General features: G+C 32.8%; 1 protein-coding gene across 1 annotated transcript in view; it reads right to left on the bottom strand.

The window, feature by feature from the left end:
* Rbp (RIMS binding protein) overlaps nucleotides 1-14700 on the bottom strand; it is a 252736-nt gene that overhangs the window by 78734 nt on the left and 159302 nt on the right. Inside the window, exon 8 of the mRNA XM_085950873.1 lies at nucleotides 7316-7512. Within this exon, the coding sequence (XP_085806999.1) occupies nucleotides 7316-7512 (197 nt within the window). The remainder of the gene's footprint in view (nucleotides 1-7315; nucleotides 7513-14700) is intronic.

Below are 14700 nucleotides of genomic sequence, written 5' to 3'. Positions count from 1 at the left end.
CCACCAACTCATTAAATACCCAATTATTGTCACAAAACCACCAGTCGCGGGTCATGTTCGACCATGATGAAAGCTAACTTTAGTTAGCTCAAGACAACTGGTGCGTGTAGTTTGTAACCACAGGTTTATTGATTAATTTAATTATGCAGAGTGATTCAGAAGTTGTTCATGGGTCACGGTCGGGTCAGCTTGATATAGTGTGACCGTCGTCCAAGCGATACTTTCATCAACTTCATATATCATCCCTCAATAGTGTACAGTTAAGTGCCACGCACCGGATAAACCAACAAACAATACCGTGCGAGTGATAGTGCAATCAGACCACGGAGCCATCGTCAACATCATAAAAGGTCAGTGTCTGGCATCTTATTAACCCCCCCCCCCCTAGATCTGGAATCAACCAACATCACCTTCTAATTACAGTCCACTGCAAAAAGCGTATTTTGGTACAAGAAGTTAAATTAAAATCACAATATTAATCGATTAAGCTATCAAGGAAAGCTGTCTACATCTCAAACAATAAGATATCAAAGTTAGTTTTTCCAATAAGTATACAAAAAGATATTCGACTTATTTCCCGTTGCTTCAACCTAAACCCTGTGACCCTTTTCGTATGTTATGTCTCCGTTCAACAATGCACGATGTCCTGCATATTGCGCCGAGTGTCACGCGTTCATGTACCTACTGACACCAGCGTGTATGAGGTGGCCAGCCTTCCCCCCCCCAAGTCGTATTATTACGTTGTATTCTCATTCTGGACACGTTTTTGATGCTTCGAAAACGCCCGGAAAGAAATCTGTGCTGTAATAACGAAATATAGCCGCTGCGTCTGTTGCATGCAGTGGTGTGCAAATACCTATCCTCTGATGACATAAAAAAGAAATGACAGAACATTTTTGATGATTGAAATCAAAGATGTTGAAAAAATCTTCTTCTGTAGAGAATCAGTGGCGAAGGGTGGAGGTAGGCTGTTAAGGTCGGCCATAAATAAATAGTATATACGAAACTTTGTCAGTCATACGTATTTGTTTTCATTGAAATAAGACTACAATATACAGATGCTGTTGGTTAGTTTTTAAAATTCAATTAAACCCTGCGAAAACCAAGCCATAATAGATAATAATCAAAAAATACACGTCTATCTATAAAATATGTGAAATGATGCAATTAAATCATAGATACCATTGGATATTTTATAGATAGAATATGTTTTATCTATTATTGTTTGGTTAGGCAAGGCTTAATGAATTTAAAAAAATGAACCAACAATAATATGTGTAATATGCATTCTTCCAACGAAAACAATAATAAGTATGAATGACAAAATGTGCACAATTTTCAAAAGGGCGATAACTATGTTCAACCAAATTGCTTCGGGTGTTGATATATTCCACTTGCGTGAGGGTGAGTTTTGGTGGACGCTATTTTATAAATTATTCAAATAGGGTCTCCTTAGCACACTTGGTGTACTTCTTTGAACTAATATACATAATGTGTAATTGTATTTTACTGCTTATGTATGTTTATATTATGTTCTCTTTTTATCCCTTTTATTACATTTGTTTTTCTTTCTTCTTTATAATAATGTTTCATGTCATGTTGTGAACGTCTGAAATTTATAATTTGTAATGTCCACAATATGTAAAAAAATAAATAAATTTAAATTGACAAAGTTTTCAATCGTATGGAAGGAATTCGAAGGGACGCGACAAACATAGTAATATGCTGGGGAGCTACTTCACGCGTTTCGTAGCAGAAAGCGCTTCCAGGAAATACGTCATCAGGGTCATGAACCGGAATCTATTACTTTATATACGCGCGAAGAAACATTCTGAACCGTATACAAAATCTGAGGTTATAAAGGATAACTCATACTAAAATCAATAATATAATATATATTTATGTGTCTCTAGATTTCAAAATCAGCCAAGTCCATAATAGATGAATAGGAGAAAAACAGCTTTTTGTTTTCTCAAATACACAGTCACAAGGGTGAAAGCTTATATTATTTCGAGTATAGAATATTTAAAATTAATAAATTCCACATTTTGATAATGCAGACATGTTAGAAACCTGTAGTTCTTCAGCAATTCACAAAAAAGTCAAAAATACCTAAAGGTGGACTTGGCTGATTTTGAAATGTAGCGACACATATATATCCGAGTTCATTTGAGAAAACGTTGATTGAAGCATTATGGCGTATATTGGATACATCTAATATATAAAAATCAATATTAGTTTGTTCGTATTTTATGCGCTGCCATACCGTTCATCCGATTGCGATATAACTTTGTCAACTTATTGCTTGCACTTACGCGAAGATTATAGGCTATATCTTATATATAAAAATGAATGTCCGATTGCGATGAAACTATGAGGAGTTGTTGTGTGCACACCCGCAAAGGTTTCTGAATTATAAAAACCATCTTCTTCTTCTTCAGTATATCTTCTTTTATTCGTATGGTTCCTATACCATTCATGCGATTGCGATGAAACCTTCGTCAGTTGTTGTGCGCACACCTGCGAAGGTTTCTAAGTTAGTATTATATAAAATACAAAATTTGTTGTTTGTTTGTTCCATCCAATTTTGAATTTTTTTACTACATATTAATTCAATTCAATTCAATTTTCAATTTATTTATTTTTAACATATTGTGGACATTACAAATTATAAGTTTAAGACGTTCACAACATGACATTTAGAAACAAGGAAATATAAAACAGTATTACATAAAAAAAAAAATAGATAGTATGTTATTAAACAGTAGAAATATGTACATACAAAAATATTAATTAGATATGTATATGGAAGTACACCGGATGAGTTAAGCAGACCCTATTTAAAAAAAATATAAAATAACGTCCACCTATACTCATCCTCACGTAGGTGGAATATATCAACACCCGAAGCAATTTCGTTGAATATAGTTATCACCCTCCCAAATGGCATTACCAGTGGCAGGTTGGTTCTGCACCTTACTATACTATTAATAACGTTTGCATATTTTGGATTCGATTTTAATTTAGTGTTCTTTTGTTTGACTTTACTCCTATTAGAATTACTTTCATATTGCCATATTGTATTACACAGATATTTTAATATTAAAAAGATAATTACTTATTATTATTTTTTAAATTTCTAAGATAAATGTATCCACGAAGCTACAATGTGCAAAGCCGGGTACTTCAGCTTGTATTCAATAAAATACCAGCCATCATTACCAATCGTATCATCTCCCCTATAAAAATTGTTGTTATATAATTTTGAATAAGTGGTCCAATTAACGCAATGACAGTTTCCTTTCGCCGTTGCCGTTTATTTTTCAGAAAGCCACTGCGTCCGCCATCTTGTCCAGGGATACGCAAGTGCATCAATAGTTGTTTAGCGGGAAGGAAGTTTTAAAAATAGAACGCGTAGGCGGAAGAGACCTTTCACATTTTATAATTCCCGCGCGACGAGACAGTAAGTTACTTCCGTAACGACCATTTTGAATCGAGATATGAAGATTTTGACAGTATTACTGTTGTTTATTGAATTTATAAAAGATTTCTTCGGGTATTTTGGTAAATAAAATTATACGTTATGGGGGGTTTCTATTTATTTTGTCGATATCTTCGTTATTTCTATCAAAATTTATAGTGACCGGCATTAAACATTTCATACAATATCCACTGAATATGACGTTGTGCTATGCAATAGTGATTTATCCAGAACTAGATCAGGTGGTGGCGTCATTACGAAGTACCTACCAAAATCTTTCATACAATATCCACTGTTACGCTATGCAATAGTGTTTTCCCCAGAACTATATCAGGTGGTGGCGTCATTACAAAGTACCTAAATCATAGTTCCACACCTTGAGTGTTAAGTGCTACCGAGTTATTAAATTCAATTCTTCTTCTTTTTCTTCCACCATGTCACGTCCCAACATTAGAGCATAGGGCAAGTACAAGTTGGCGCAACTTCCCTCGGTCCATCGCCAACTCTTGTGCCTCCCGCCATGTCAGACCTGCAGCACGTAGGTTGCTCTTGTAGCATCGCTGCCAGGTGACGGAGGGCCAGCCACGGCGACGGAAGCCTCGAGGCTGTGCCACAAGGGTACGAAGTACCGCACTCTTTGGCGGCATCCGGAATACGTGTCCCAGCCACGTAAAGCGTCTCTTCGTGATAACTTCAAATGTCGTTTATTTAACGCGTGCGTGCTACCTGTGCTCCTGTATGCAAACTGCAGGGGTTTGGTTTGGCAAGACATGGGTCGGGTTGCTCATGTTGACACGACCAGCAGGACGCAGAGCACGTCCGGTGGGACTGTCCACTTATGGGCCCCGAACGAGCGGAGTTGTTTGCCCGGGTCCGACCCCATTCGGGCCCAATAGAACACGCAGACATGGTGGCAACCGAGGCCAATTTTGCGGCATTTACTAAGAGCGTACGGGGAGCGGGACACTCTCGACTCCCCTTGCGACTATTCAAATTAAAGTCACTCTGATAGTTGCCATATAAATTAACATCATGCATTCGCACTTCGGTGCAAGGTTGCATCACCGGTCCCGTGCGGCTCTGCTCGGGACAAAATGAGGGCTTAAATTCTTTGATCTGGTACACGTAAGGGTTATGTTAGGCGGCTGCATATACATAACGGGTGCGGAGGTGGGAGTTTTACACACCATGTGCTCCTGTATGGCTGTGAGACATGGCATCTTACTAAGCTTCAAGAGTCTCGGCTTTTGAGCTTTGAGAATCGATGTCTCCGCCGAATCTTAGGGGTACATTGGTACGACCGCGTTATAAACACCCGAGTTCGTGAGCAGACACAAATTCAATTAAATCCTGCATAACCCAAACCATAATAGTTTAGGTATGATATGGGCGATATAGTGAAATAGATATAGCGAAAGTAGTGCACACGTTTTCAGCCATACTTATTTGTTTTCGTTGAATTAAGAATAGGTACGTCATATTACATATGGTGCTGGTTAGTTTTATAAAATTCATTAAGTTCGACCTACACCAAACCGCAATTGATAAAACATATTTGCCTGTCGATAAAATATCTAAATGTATGTGTCCTTGGCATAATTTTAGATATTTTATAGATAAACGAATATTTTTTGACTATTTTTTACTATGGCTATGACTTTTACAATAGTTAAAATTTGTCGCAATTAAGCATGGCAGTGGTACTCGTAGCATAATGGTAATGCACATGGCGCAAAACCCAAGAGACACGGGTTCGAAGGCACGCGAAACAATACGGATGCACGCGAAAAGAACGCGGAGGAAGAATGAAGAATGACGCCGAGCTTTTAATTCAAATTTAAACAACAACACCATTGCAACTTGGAGACAACAACCTCTTCCAGCCCTCTTCAAGAACCGGGAAAAGTAAAATTACACACGTAGAATCAGCGAAAACCTTTACTATAGACCAATGATACTCAACCTTTTTTTTCTTCGGGCCAAATACATATATTTGTAAAGTAACGCGGGCCGCATCACTACTGGTGTGACGAAAAAAATCATGAACCCCCCCCCTTTTTTACAAAACATTTTTGAGATTTTAATTTTTTTTTTAATTAATCGTGTGCAATAGCAACACTCTTATACTAGATCTGATGTGGACCATAATGACAATCCTCTTCGGGTGTCACTATCTGTGCGTAAAAGTCGAAATGAATCTCAAGATATACGAAATTCCTGATAATAAATATGTTGCGGGCCGCACATAAAAGCTTAAAGGGCCGCATGTGGCCCGCGGGCCGCAGGTTGAGTATCACTGCTATAGACGATGTCCCAGAGATGAAGGGGATCAGCGCGCAAGCAGGGAGCCCCAGAAACCAAGGAATATCTAAAGCAAGCAAACACAGGTTCGATTCCTGCCGGGTATCTTACTTTTTTCAAAAAAGATTTTTTCTATTGGTTATAATATATTTTCTCTGAAGTGTTTACAAAATTATGTATGTTCAATAATTAGAATTGTACATTCTTAAAATTATTCGTTGAATAAAAGAAATAGTTAATTAATGTTAATATTTATATATTAATATTATTATAAGTATAAAAAGCAACGTCCCAACTTTAACTTAAACATTATAAATATAACTTAATGCTATCCATTCTGTGATTAAAGTATTTAAGTAGGTAAGTAATTCAATATCTTTAAGTGCGGTGAATATTTCGGCATCCAATTAAATCGTTTGCCGTTAATCCGGATTAGGTCAATTTACACTGCAGGTGAATTGAGAACAATCCTGGAAACAAAACAAGCCGCGCAGAACTTCATGATCTGAACAAAACCGATTAAACCTGAATGCAGCAGTAAGTGGGATTATACAATTTCATTGTATATTCAATATATTGTATTACTAAATTGGATGCTTGAAATAGCAGATGTTTGTATCAATTAATTATATATTAATACTATTCTAAAATGGCCAATGACTGAGATTCTTTGTATACAAACCAATAATAAGAGAAGTCACCAGTTTTCAATTAAAAGTTAGTGCTCAATTATAATATGGAAACTAGTGACGATAAGTGATTTTTGGAAGTGGATATCATCTGGGGGTCATACTACATAAGTGAGTAGGTACTTGTCAGTCTGGTGACAAAACAAAACAAGACAAAACAGAGCATGACAAAACAGAACAGCTAGAGCAAAATAAAACATTTATTTTTGTGGAATCTATTTATTAATTAAATACTTATAAAACTTTTAAGTTTATAAACGAAATCATATAAAAAATATTTAATATTTAAAAAATTCAATTTTTAAGTGAAATCATTTAACTGTTAATTAGGCAAAATATATATTTTTTTACAAAACCGTTATTTTGAAAAAAATGCATTTTCTTATATAGGTAGGTATAGAGTATTTTAATATACACCCTTAGTAATCGAGTGGCAATAGTTGTGCATGATTATCAAAATAAAACAGATTAATTGAGATTTTTACGCCGAATGGCCAACATATTGCAGTGATTACATTATAAAAATGTATACATACATATCTATATATAAAAAAATGCATTTTTTTTCAAAATTTAAGTTTTTTAAGTATTTAATTAATAAATCGATTCCACAAACATGAATGTTTTATTTTTTCCTTGGCTGTTCTGTTTTGTCATGATCTGTTTTGTCATGGAACCATAATTAAAGTATTGAGAAGTTGTTTTTGAGTTGCTTCTAGCACAATTTTGAAAGGAACCTTCTTGTTTGTAATGCCAAGATGTCGAAACGTGGCGGATGATGAATGAAATTTATGTAATTAACAATAGTAGGAAATCATAAAGCTAATAAAAAACATACACTAACCCTGTTGGAGTCGACGCCCTCGACCAGGGCGCGCGTCCTCTCCGTCGCCTTGACCGTGGTCTTGAGAACGCCATCGACGTACACGTGGTAGCTGTCCACGTGCGCTGGTCCCCCCACATGGTGGTCGGGCGCCGTCCATCCGATGAGGACGCTCTTGTTGAGCTGCCTCTCGAGGGTTAGCTGGCGCGGAGCCGCGACTAGTACCGAGAACAATAGGTCAGTGGTCTGGTGGTGTCGGGGCGCTTTTCGTCGCGCCCCGGGAACACGGGCGGGGGACTGATGTCGGGATGCTTGATGGCAGGACACTTGTGACGCTCGACGGGAGGACGCCATCGACGAGCAATAGGATGCGACTTTGTTTTTTTCAACAATGATTTAAAAGCGAGGATGAGAGATTTTTCGCATGTTGTTTGTGATCATTTTGGAAAGTCATTGTGGTCATGTTAAAATGATATGATAAATTAAAGTCATGTGTGAGTTTTGTTGAGCCGTTTTTAATCATTTTAATTACGAGTGGGTGGTATGTGATTTTGTTTTTAATTGTACATTAAAATTAATTCATCAATTTAAGATTGTTGTTTATATTCATTTAAATAAACAAAAAATAAAATTATATGTTATTATGATTAAATAGTTTCCATTGAATGTGTTGTAAAATATATTGGTCAAACGAGTAGATATATAATTTTTGTAATTTTTATTAATATTTAAAGATGTGTGAGATTGTTTAAAATTAGAACGTTAATTTTTATTTCATATCGTGAGAATGAGAAGTAGTGTGAGAGGATTTTGAATGCATCGTTTGAGGGATATATGAGTAGGAGGAATGAGAGGAGAAAGGGAAAACAGGAATACTATAGATACACTATGTCAACTAAATGAAAAAAAGCGGATATGATTTTAGTTTTGAAGTTAGACAAATTTTGTATTGAAAGATAAATGAAATAAGTGAGAGAAAGGTTTCTGGCGAGACTTTCGATCGTTTTTTGTACTTAATTAATTTTTTTTTTAAATAATTTATACACAAGAGACCGGTGATTTAAAAAAAATGATTTTGATGCAAGCATTTGCATGAGTTGATAAGTGATTTTATATTATCAAAAAACTGTGCAGAACGATGGTAATACTTTGGCTTTGAAATGCTGTACAGAGCGATGCAACATTTTTTGAGACCCTTGCGATCATAAAAAAATATCTTTGACCCGTCCGCATTCGTAACGCTGATTTCGAATCGATTTACTTTTATAATCGTTGGCGTCAACACTGCCCAATTCGAGTACAGACCTACAAACTTATCTAAAGAATGGCTGGGGGAGCCACTGTCGAAAACTACCCAATCAAGACTCGCAACTGAACAGAATCTGACATTCGTATAACGTTTTCAAAATATCGTCCATATGGTTGTAGTTCGTAGTACCATTTTTGACCGTTCTGTAGATAAGGTTGTAGGACTGTACTTTAGTCACACTGGTTCTTATTTTATTTGTTAGTAAGATTTTTAAACTAATTTGAATCCAAATATACTATGTTATGCCAGTAGATTAGAATTCATGATAGCAAAATTGCAGGCCGATTGATGCAACATTATGTCAACGCAAGTGGCAAAGGGTGGAGGTAGGCTGTTAAGATCCGACATAAATACTGCACGCTACACTTTATCAGTCATACTTATTATTTATTTTCATTAAAATAAGACTACAATTATTTACAATTAATAGTGCTGGTTGATTTTTTAAATTCAATTAAACCTTGTGAAACCAAGCCATAGTAGATTATAGACAAAAAACACTCGTCTATCTATAAATATCTAAAACTATGCAAATAAATCATACATAACTTTGGATATTTTATAGATATAATAATATTTTTATCTATCATGTTTGGTTTAGGCAGGGCTTTACGAATATAAAAAAACGGACCAACAATAAAATATGTATTTATAATCCAACGAAAACAAAGAAGTATTAATGAAAAAGTGTGCACAATTTTGTCGGATCGCCCATAGCATGCCAAAACTATTATGGTTTGGTTGAGACAGGATTTAATTGATTTTTAAGAAACTAACTAACACCATCTGTAAACTGTAGTCTTAGTTCAATAAAAACAAAAACGAATGACTGACAAAAAAATAGTGTGCACTATTTATGTTGTATCTTAACAGCCTACCTCCACCCTTCGCAACTGATTTATATAATATGGTAATATATATACTCTTATAGAAGTGGGTTAAATACATTATTTAATATTGAATTAACGTTACATTGTTTGACTGATAATAAATTGTCAACTAATTTTGAGAATAAACTTAGAACAATTTTAAATCACTGTTTGTTTATTAAATTAGTTTAGTTACCAGGAAAATTAGATAAAATAAATATAACGTTACTATTTGGTCTGATCCGCAAGCGCACAAAATTTTTCGGTCTGGTGAGCCGCAAAATGCAGTCGTGTCATGATAAGTGTGATTGATAGAAGATATTTTCTCCACTCGTAGTAGGCGTTTAAGATGAAAGTTACGAAAAAAATGTAGATGATGCGACTGTAAAGTGAGGCCCATACAAATACTTTATTTAAAATGTATCTGTTGGGAATAATTCGTCTTTAAACGAATGTTACAAATACAAGTATAATCATAAAACTTGTATTTACGCTATTATTTGGGTGAAATACTAACTCAAAAGAATCAGAATCAAAACCAGACATAGTCATTTTTTTGTTAATCACGTTGTCCAGATATTATGTGAAAATCCAAGTAAACTTTCGTGAAATTGACTAGATAATCAAAAACAGACAACTATAATAATATTTGGTATCCACTAATTTAATTGAAAAGGGGTCTTCACACCGATTTCATACACATAAACACATATTGTATGTTGTAGTTTTCTTTCAAATTAATTTATTAAATTTAGACATTTAGGTCAATATAATATAATATTCTATACAATTGTCAATCAAAATCAGTCCTATCGCACGAAAACTGTGTTTTTTTTTTAATTGGACCTGTCTGGGTTTGATTCTTTACAAAACCCATATTTGAGCGGTTGTGTTTGATTCAGGTCGTTGGAAAAAAAGGAATTCACCAAGATCGAAATACTTTCATGAAGTTTATAATATCTGTGTTTTTGAACAAACATACCTACATAATTTTATAAGTAGAAATATAAGAGAAAATATATTATAACCAATAGAAAAAATCTTTTTGAAAACAGTAAGACACCACGCAGGAATCGAACCTGCATCTCTCGGGTATAAATACACAAAAGGGTAAAACATGTATAAATACAAAAGCCGATCGCCAATAGTAGCTCAATTTGGGAAGCCATTAGTTAAAATTTGTCACAATGAAGTATGGCTCCTTTAGCATAGTAATTATGTGCATGGGCGCGACACGCTAGAGATGCAGGTTCAATTCCTGCGAGGTGTCTTACTTTTTTCAAAAAGATTTTTTCTGTTGGTTATAATATATTTTCTAGTATTTCAAAATTATGTATGTTCAATAATTAGAATGTTACATTCTTAAATCTAGTGAATTATTCGTTGAATAAAAAAAATAGAATCTTTGTTTTTGTTGTTTGATTTCCAAATAAAATACTATACTCATAAGGTGTGTTAATTAATATATATATATTTTATAAACATTTATATATATAAGTGTATATTATACACTTATATATATAAATGTTTATTTTCGTAGAATTTGTTGCACCGCCCTTTACACGTTCTCGCCGGTTTAAGAAATACACAAAAATTAAAATTAAACAAAAATCATGCTTAGTTTTATAAATCGTGCACATGTAAATGCAAACAGATGCAGGGGCCGATAGGAAATGCACCAAGAAGTATACAAAGAGAAGATATATTATTATCATCACAATAAAGTTGAAAAATGGAAAAATAGATACTGGATTATTTCATAGATAACGGTCTTTAATTTTGACCTATAATAGAATATATTACAGAAAATAAACCAGATTTAATAAGAAAGTTGAAGTAGATTTTAAGTTTCAATTTAAGTAGGGAATAATTTCTACAGTTATCTATTGAATCTATATAGTATACACGATTTTATTTAATAGTTATTATTAAAATATAATGAAAAATACAGCTTAGATGTTGTTAATATCAGTGGCGAAGGGTGGAGGTAGACTGTTAATATCTGCCATAAATAGTGCACACTAAACTTTGACAGTCATACGTATTTGTTTTCATTGAAATAAGACTATAATAATTTACAGATGGTATTGGTTAGTATATGAAAACCAAGCCATAATAGATGTTAATAAAAAAAAAACTCGTCTATCTATAAAATATCTAAAATTATGCAATTAAATTATACATAACTTTGGATACTATATACTATTATAGTTTGGTCTAGGCAAGGCGTAATATTTAAAAAAAAAAATGAACCAACAAAATGCGTAATTATATGTATTCGGAATCCAGCGAAAACGTATGAATGAAAAAGTGTGCATAATTTTGTCGTATCGACAAAAATATACAAAAACTATTATGGTTTGGTTCAGGCAGGATTTATTTGATTTAAAAAAAACTAACCAATACCATTTGTAAATTGTAGTCTTAGTTCAATAAAAAACAATTACGTATGACTAACGAAGTTTATTGTGCACTATTTGTGGCGGATCTTAACAGCCTATCCTTACCCTTCGCTACTGGTTAATATAAAGTGAATCTTTACACAGTCATGACATGTGAAGAAACAATAATGTTGAATGACAGTGTGAGACCGGCTTTATAAACAACTGAAAATATTTCCCACGTTATATTTTTATAACAATAAATTATGTAATAAAGGCATAATACAGATTCGATAGATGCTTTTGCATAATAAATAATGTTATAATTTGAAAAATTTTCATTGCATTTTTTTTTTGTTTTTTGCACATTTGCTGGAATAGATATTATATTATAAGAAAAGTAAATCGTGATATAAATTAGTTCCTTTACGTATAATTAAAATACAATTAATAATCTTTTATTACAGTTTAGCCAGGGTTGCCAAATTAACCGACAAAATAATCCGGACTCGTCTGGGAAGTGTCTCTGAACGTTGCGCGGTTAAAACCGCTTATCTACAACGGAACTTTATTAATACAGCTAAAATTGACAGGATGAAATTTGCGTTACTTAAAAAATCATATTTTTTATTTCGATAAAAAATACAATTAATTAGTCGAATATTTTAAAGGGTCTTGTGAAGTGAAAAAGGTAAAAAAAATAATATTTTTTTTTATAATATCAGTTTTTTCAAAAGATGCAATGTTTCGATATTGCAATGATGTGCCTTCTACAAGCCTGTTGTCACGACATTGAAATTTTAAAAAACCTACTGTGGAATTTAGTTAAATATTTTTTACCAATTAGAAGTTGTAGCCAGTTATGAATGGTTGGCCAGCAAGCACCTATATTAAATTTATAAAGTTTTATATCCTCATAATACTCTAAAAAGATATATTTTAATGGCATTTCATAGATATTGGCATTGTATTGTTAATAATTAATTATTGTCGTTGATTTGTAAACCATTCAATAAAATGAACGTTTGAATCTGTTCAAAGAATGAACGTTGTCTATGATAAATTATTTAAAATGTAACAGATTTTATGCTTGCGATTAACATTTGTTTTTTTTTTTGCAAATGGAACATTATCCATGCCATTTAAAAAGTAATAATTTTAAGCTGTGAAATAAGATGAACGTTTGAAAAAGGAACATTGGAATATTATATTAAAAAGTAAAGGCTGGTTCGGACTGGTCGAGTAATTTAGTCGAGTGGTGAGTAATTTAGTATCTAAACGTGTATGAACAGTCAAATTTAGTAAAATCATTTAGTCGAGTCGATCCATTTTATTCAATTTTTTCGGTCGAGTCCCCACCACCTCTCACTAAATACTAAACAAGCCACAAGACAAGCCTACACACGTTATGTTTATTAGTGTTTTTGTAGAATTTTTTTCTCCAATTCTTCGAAAATATGAAGGTATTAACTTATTTTTTTTTTAATTATAAAAATTTCAATAAAAAGAATGTTATATTCTTAAATCTTGTGAATTATCCGTTGAATAAAAAAATAGTTCATTTTTGCTTTGTTACGTTGTGCTCTGTTCACTTTGACACGTCACTTACTAATGTACTGTGTTCGGACACTTTTTAGTTACTAAATCACTCGCCACTCGACTAAATCACTCAACCAGTCCGAACCAGCATTAACAGCTGATTTTTGACTGAGAAATATACAGAGATGTAAACGTTTGAATATCTTTTAATATAATATAACGATTTCTAGGAGATTTAAAAATTAATATTATAAGATGAATTATTGGAACTGTTTTGTTTAAAAATGGAACGTTGTCTATTGCATTCAAGCAAAATGATATTTGAATTTGAAACAAGCTCCGTATGATTTTGAATAAAGAACATTAGAATCTCAAAATAAATAAAGTATATAAATATAATATAGACCAATTTGACATTGTCGTGTGTTGGTATATAAAGTTTTATGTCAAAATATATTATTATTAATGTATGTTATTATAATATTTTGGGTAATGTGATATGCCGAATTATATACAATATGACGTATGGGTGGTATCAATGAAATTTACTATGGAAGGAAGGATGCAAACAAACATAAAAATATCATACACACAATAATGGATAAAACATCGAACAATAATATTATTATCAAATATCATTATTTGACAACATTGAATATAATATTTCAAATTAATAACATGTATAAAAACTGTGATTCATAAAAAAAATGATAACATTGTTTAAGTTGATTCCCAAATAAGAAAAATTCATCATGGCGTTGCGCGCAATTTCATTAAATACTGTTTTTTATTTCAGAGATTAAAGATACATTTTATTAGGTACCATTAAAATTATAATAAAAGAACGGTAAAATACTCAAATTGGTTATAGTTAAATGAATTTTTTTAATATTTTTATTAAAAATCACAGTTTTTTAAATACAAAAAAAGTTTTTCAAAATTATGATACTTAGTATAATAAAGAAAATGGAGTTTTTTCAAGACAGTTTAATCAAAATCACCTAATATTTTCATAGTTAAATATAACTATAATATATAGGTATGTATTACATAAGAAAATCAATTTTAATATTTTTTAATGAAAAAAATCACTGTCGTGAAAAAAGTAATCCATTTCCTAGAAACACATTAAATCTGATATAAATACAAACATAAAAACTGCTCATAAGTCTTGCTAATTCAAAGCCAATGCTAATTATATTAACTTTCGTAATCAATTTTTATAATATCCCATTAAGGCCTCGCGCGCATTCCAGGTACATGCGACCTCATTGAGCCGTCCACATACACTCGCGACGAGTCACCTCT

This window comes from Rhyacophila brunnea, unplaced genomic scaffold, assembly GCF_057557595.1.
Source record: "Rhyacophila brunnea isolate RB1 unplaced genomic scaffold, BYU_Rbru_1.0 scaffold_23, whole genome shotgun sequence".
In the NCBI taxonomy this organism is placed as follows: Eukaryota; Metazoa; Arthropoda; class Insecta; order Trichoptera; family Rhyacophilidae; genus Rhyacophila; species Rhyacophila brunnea.
The sequence above is the reverse complement of the archived record's forward strand: the minus strand, read 5'-3'. Positions and strand labels throughout refer to the sequence as shown.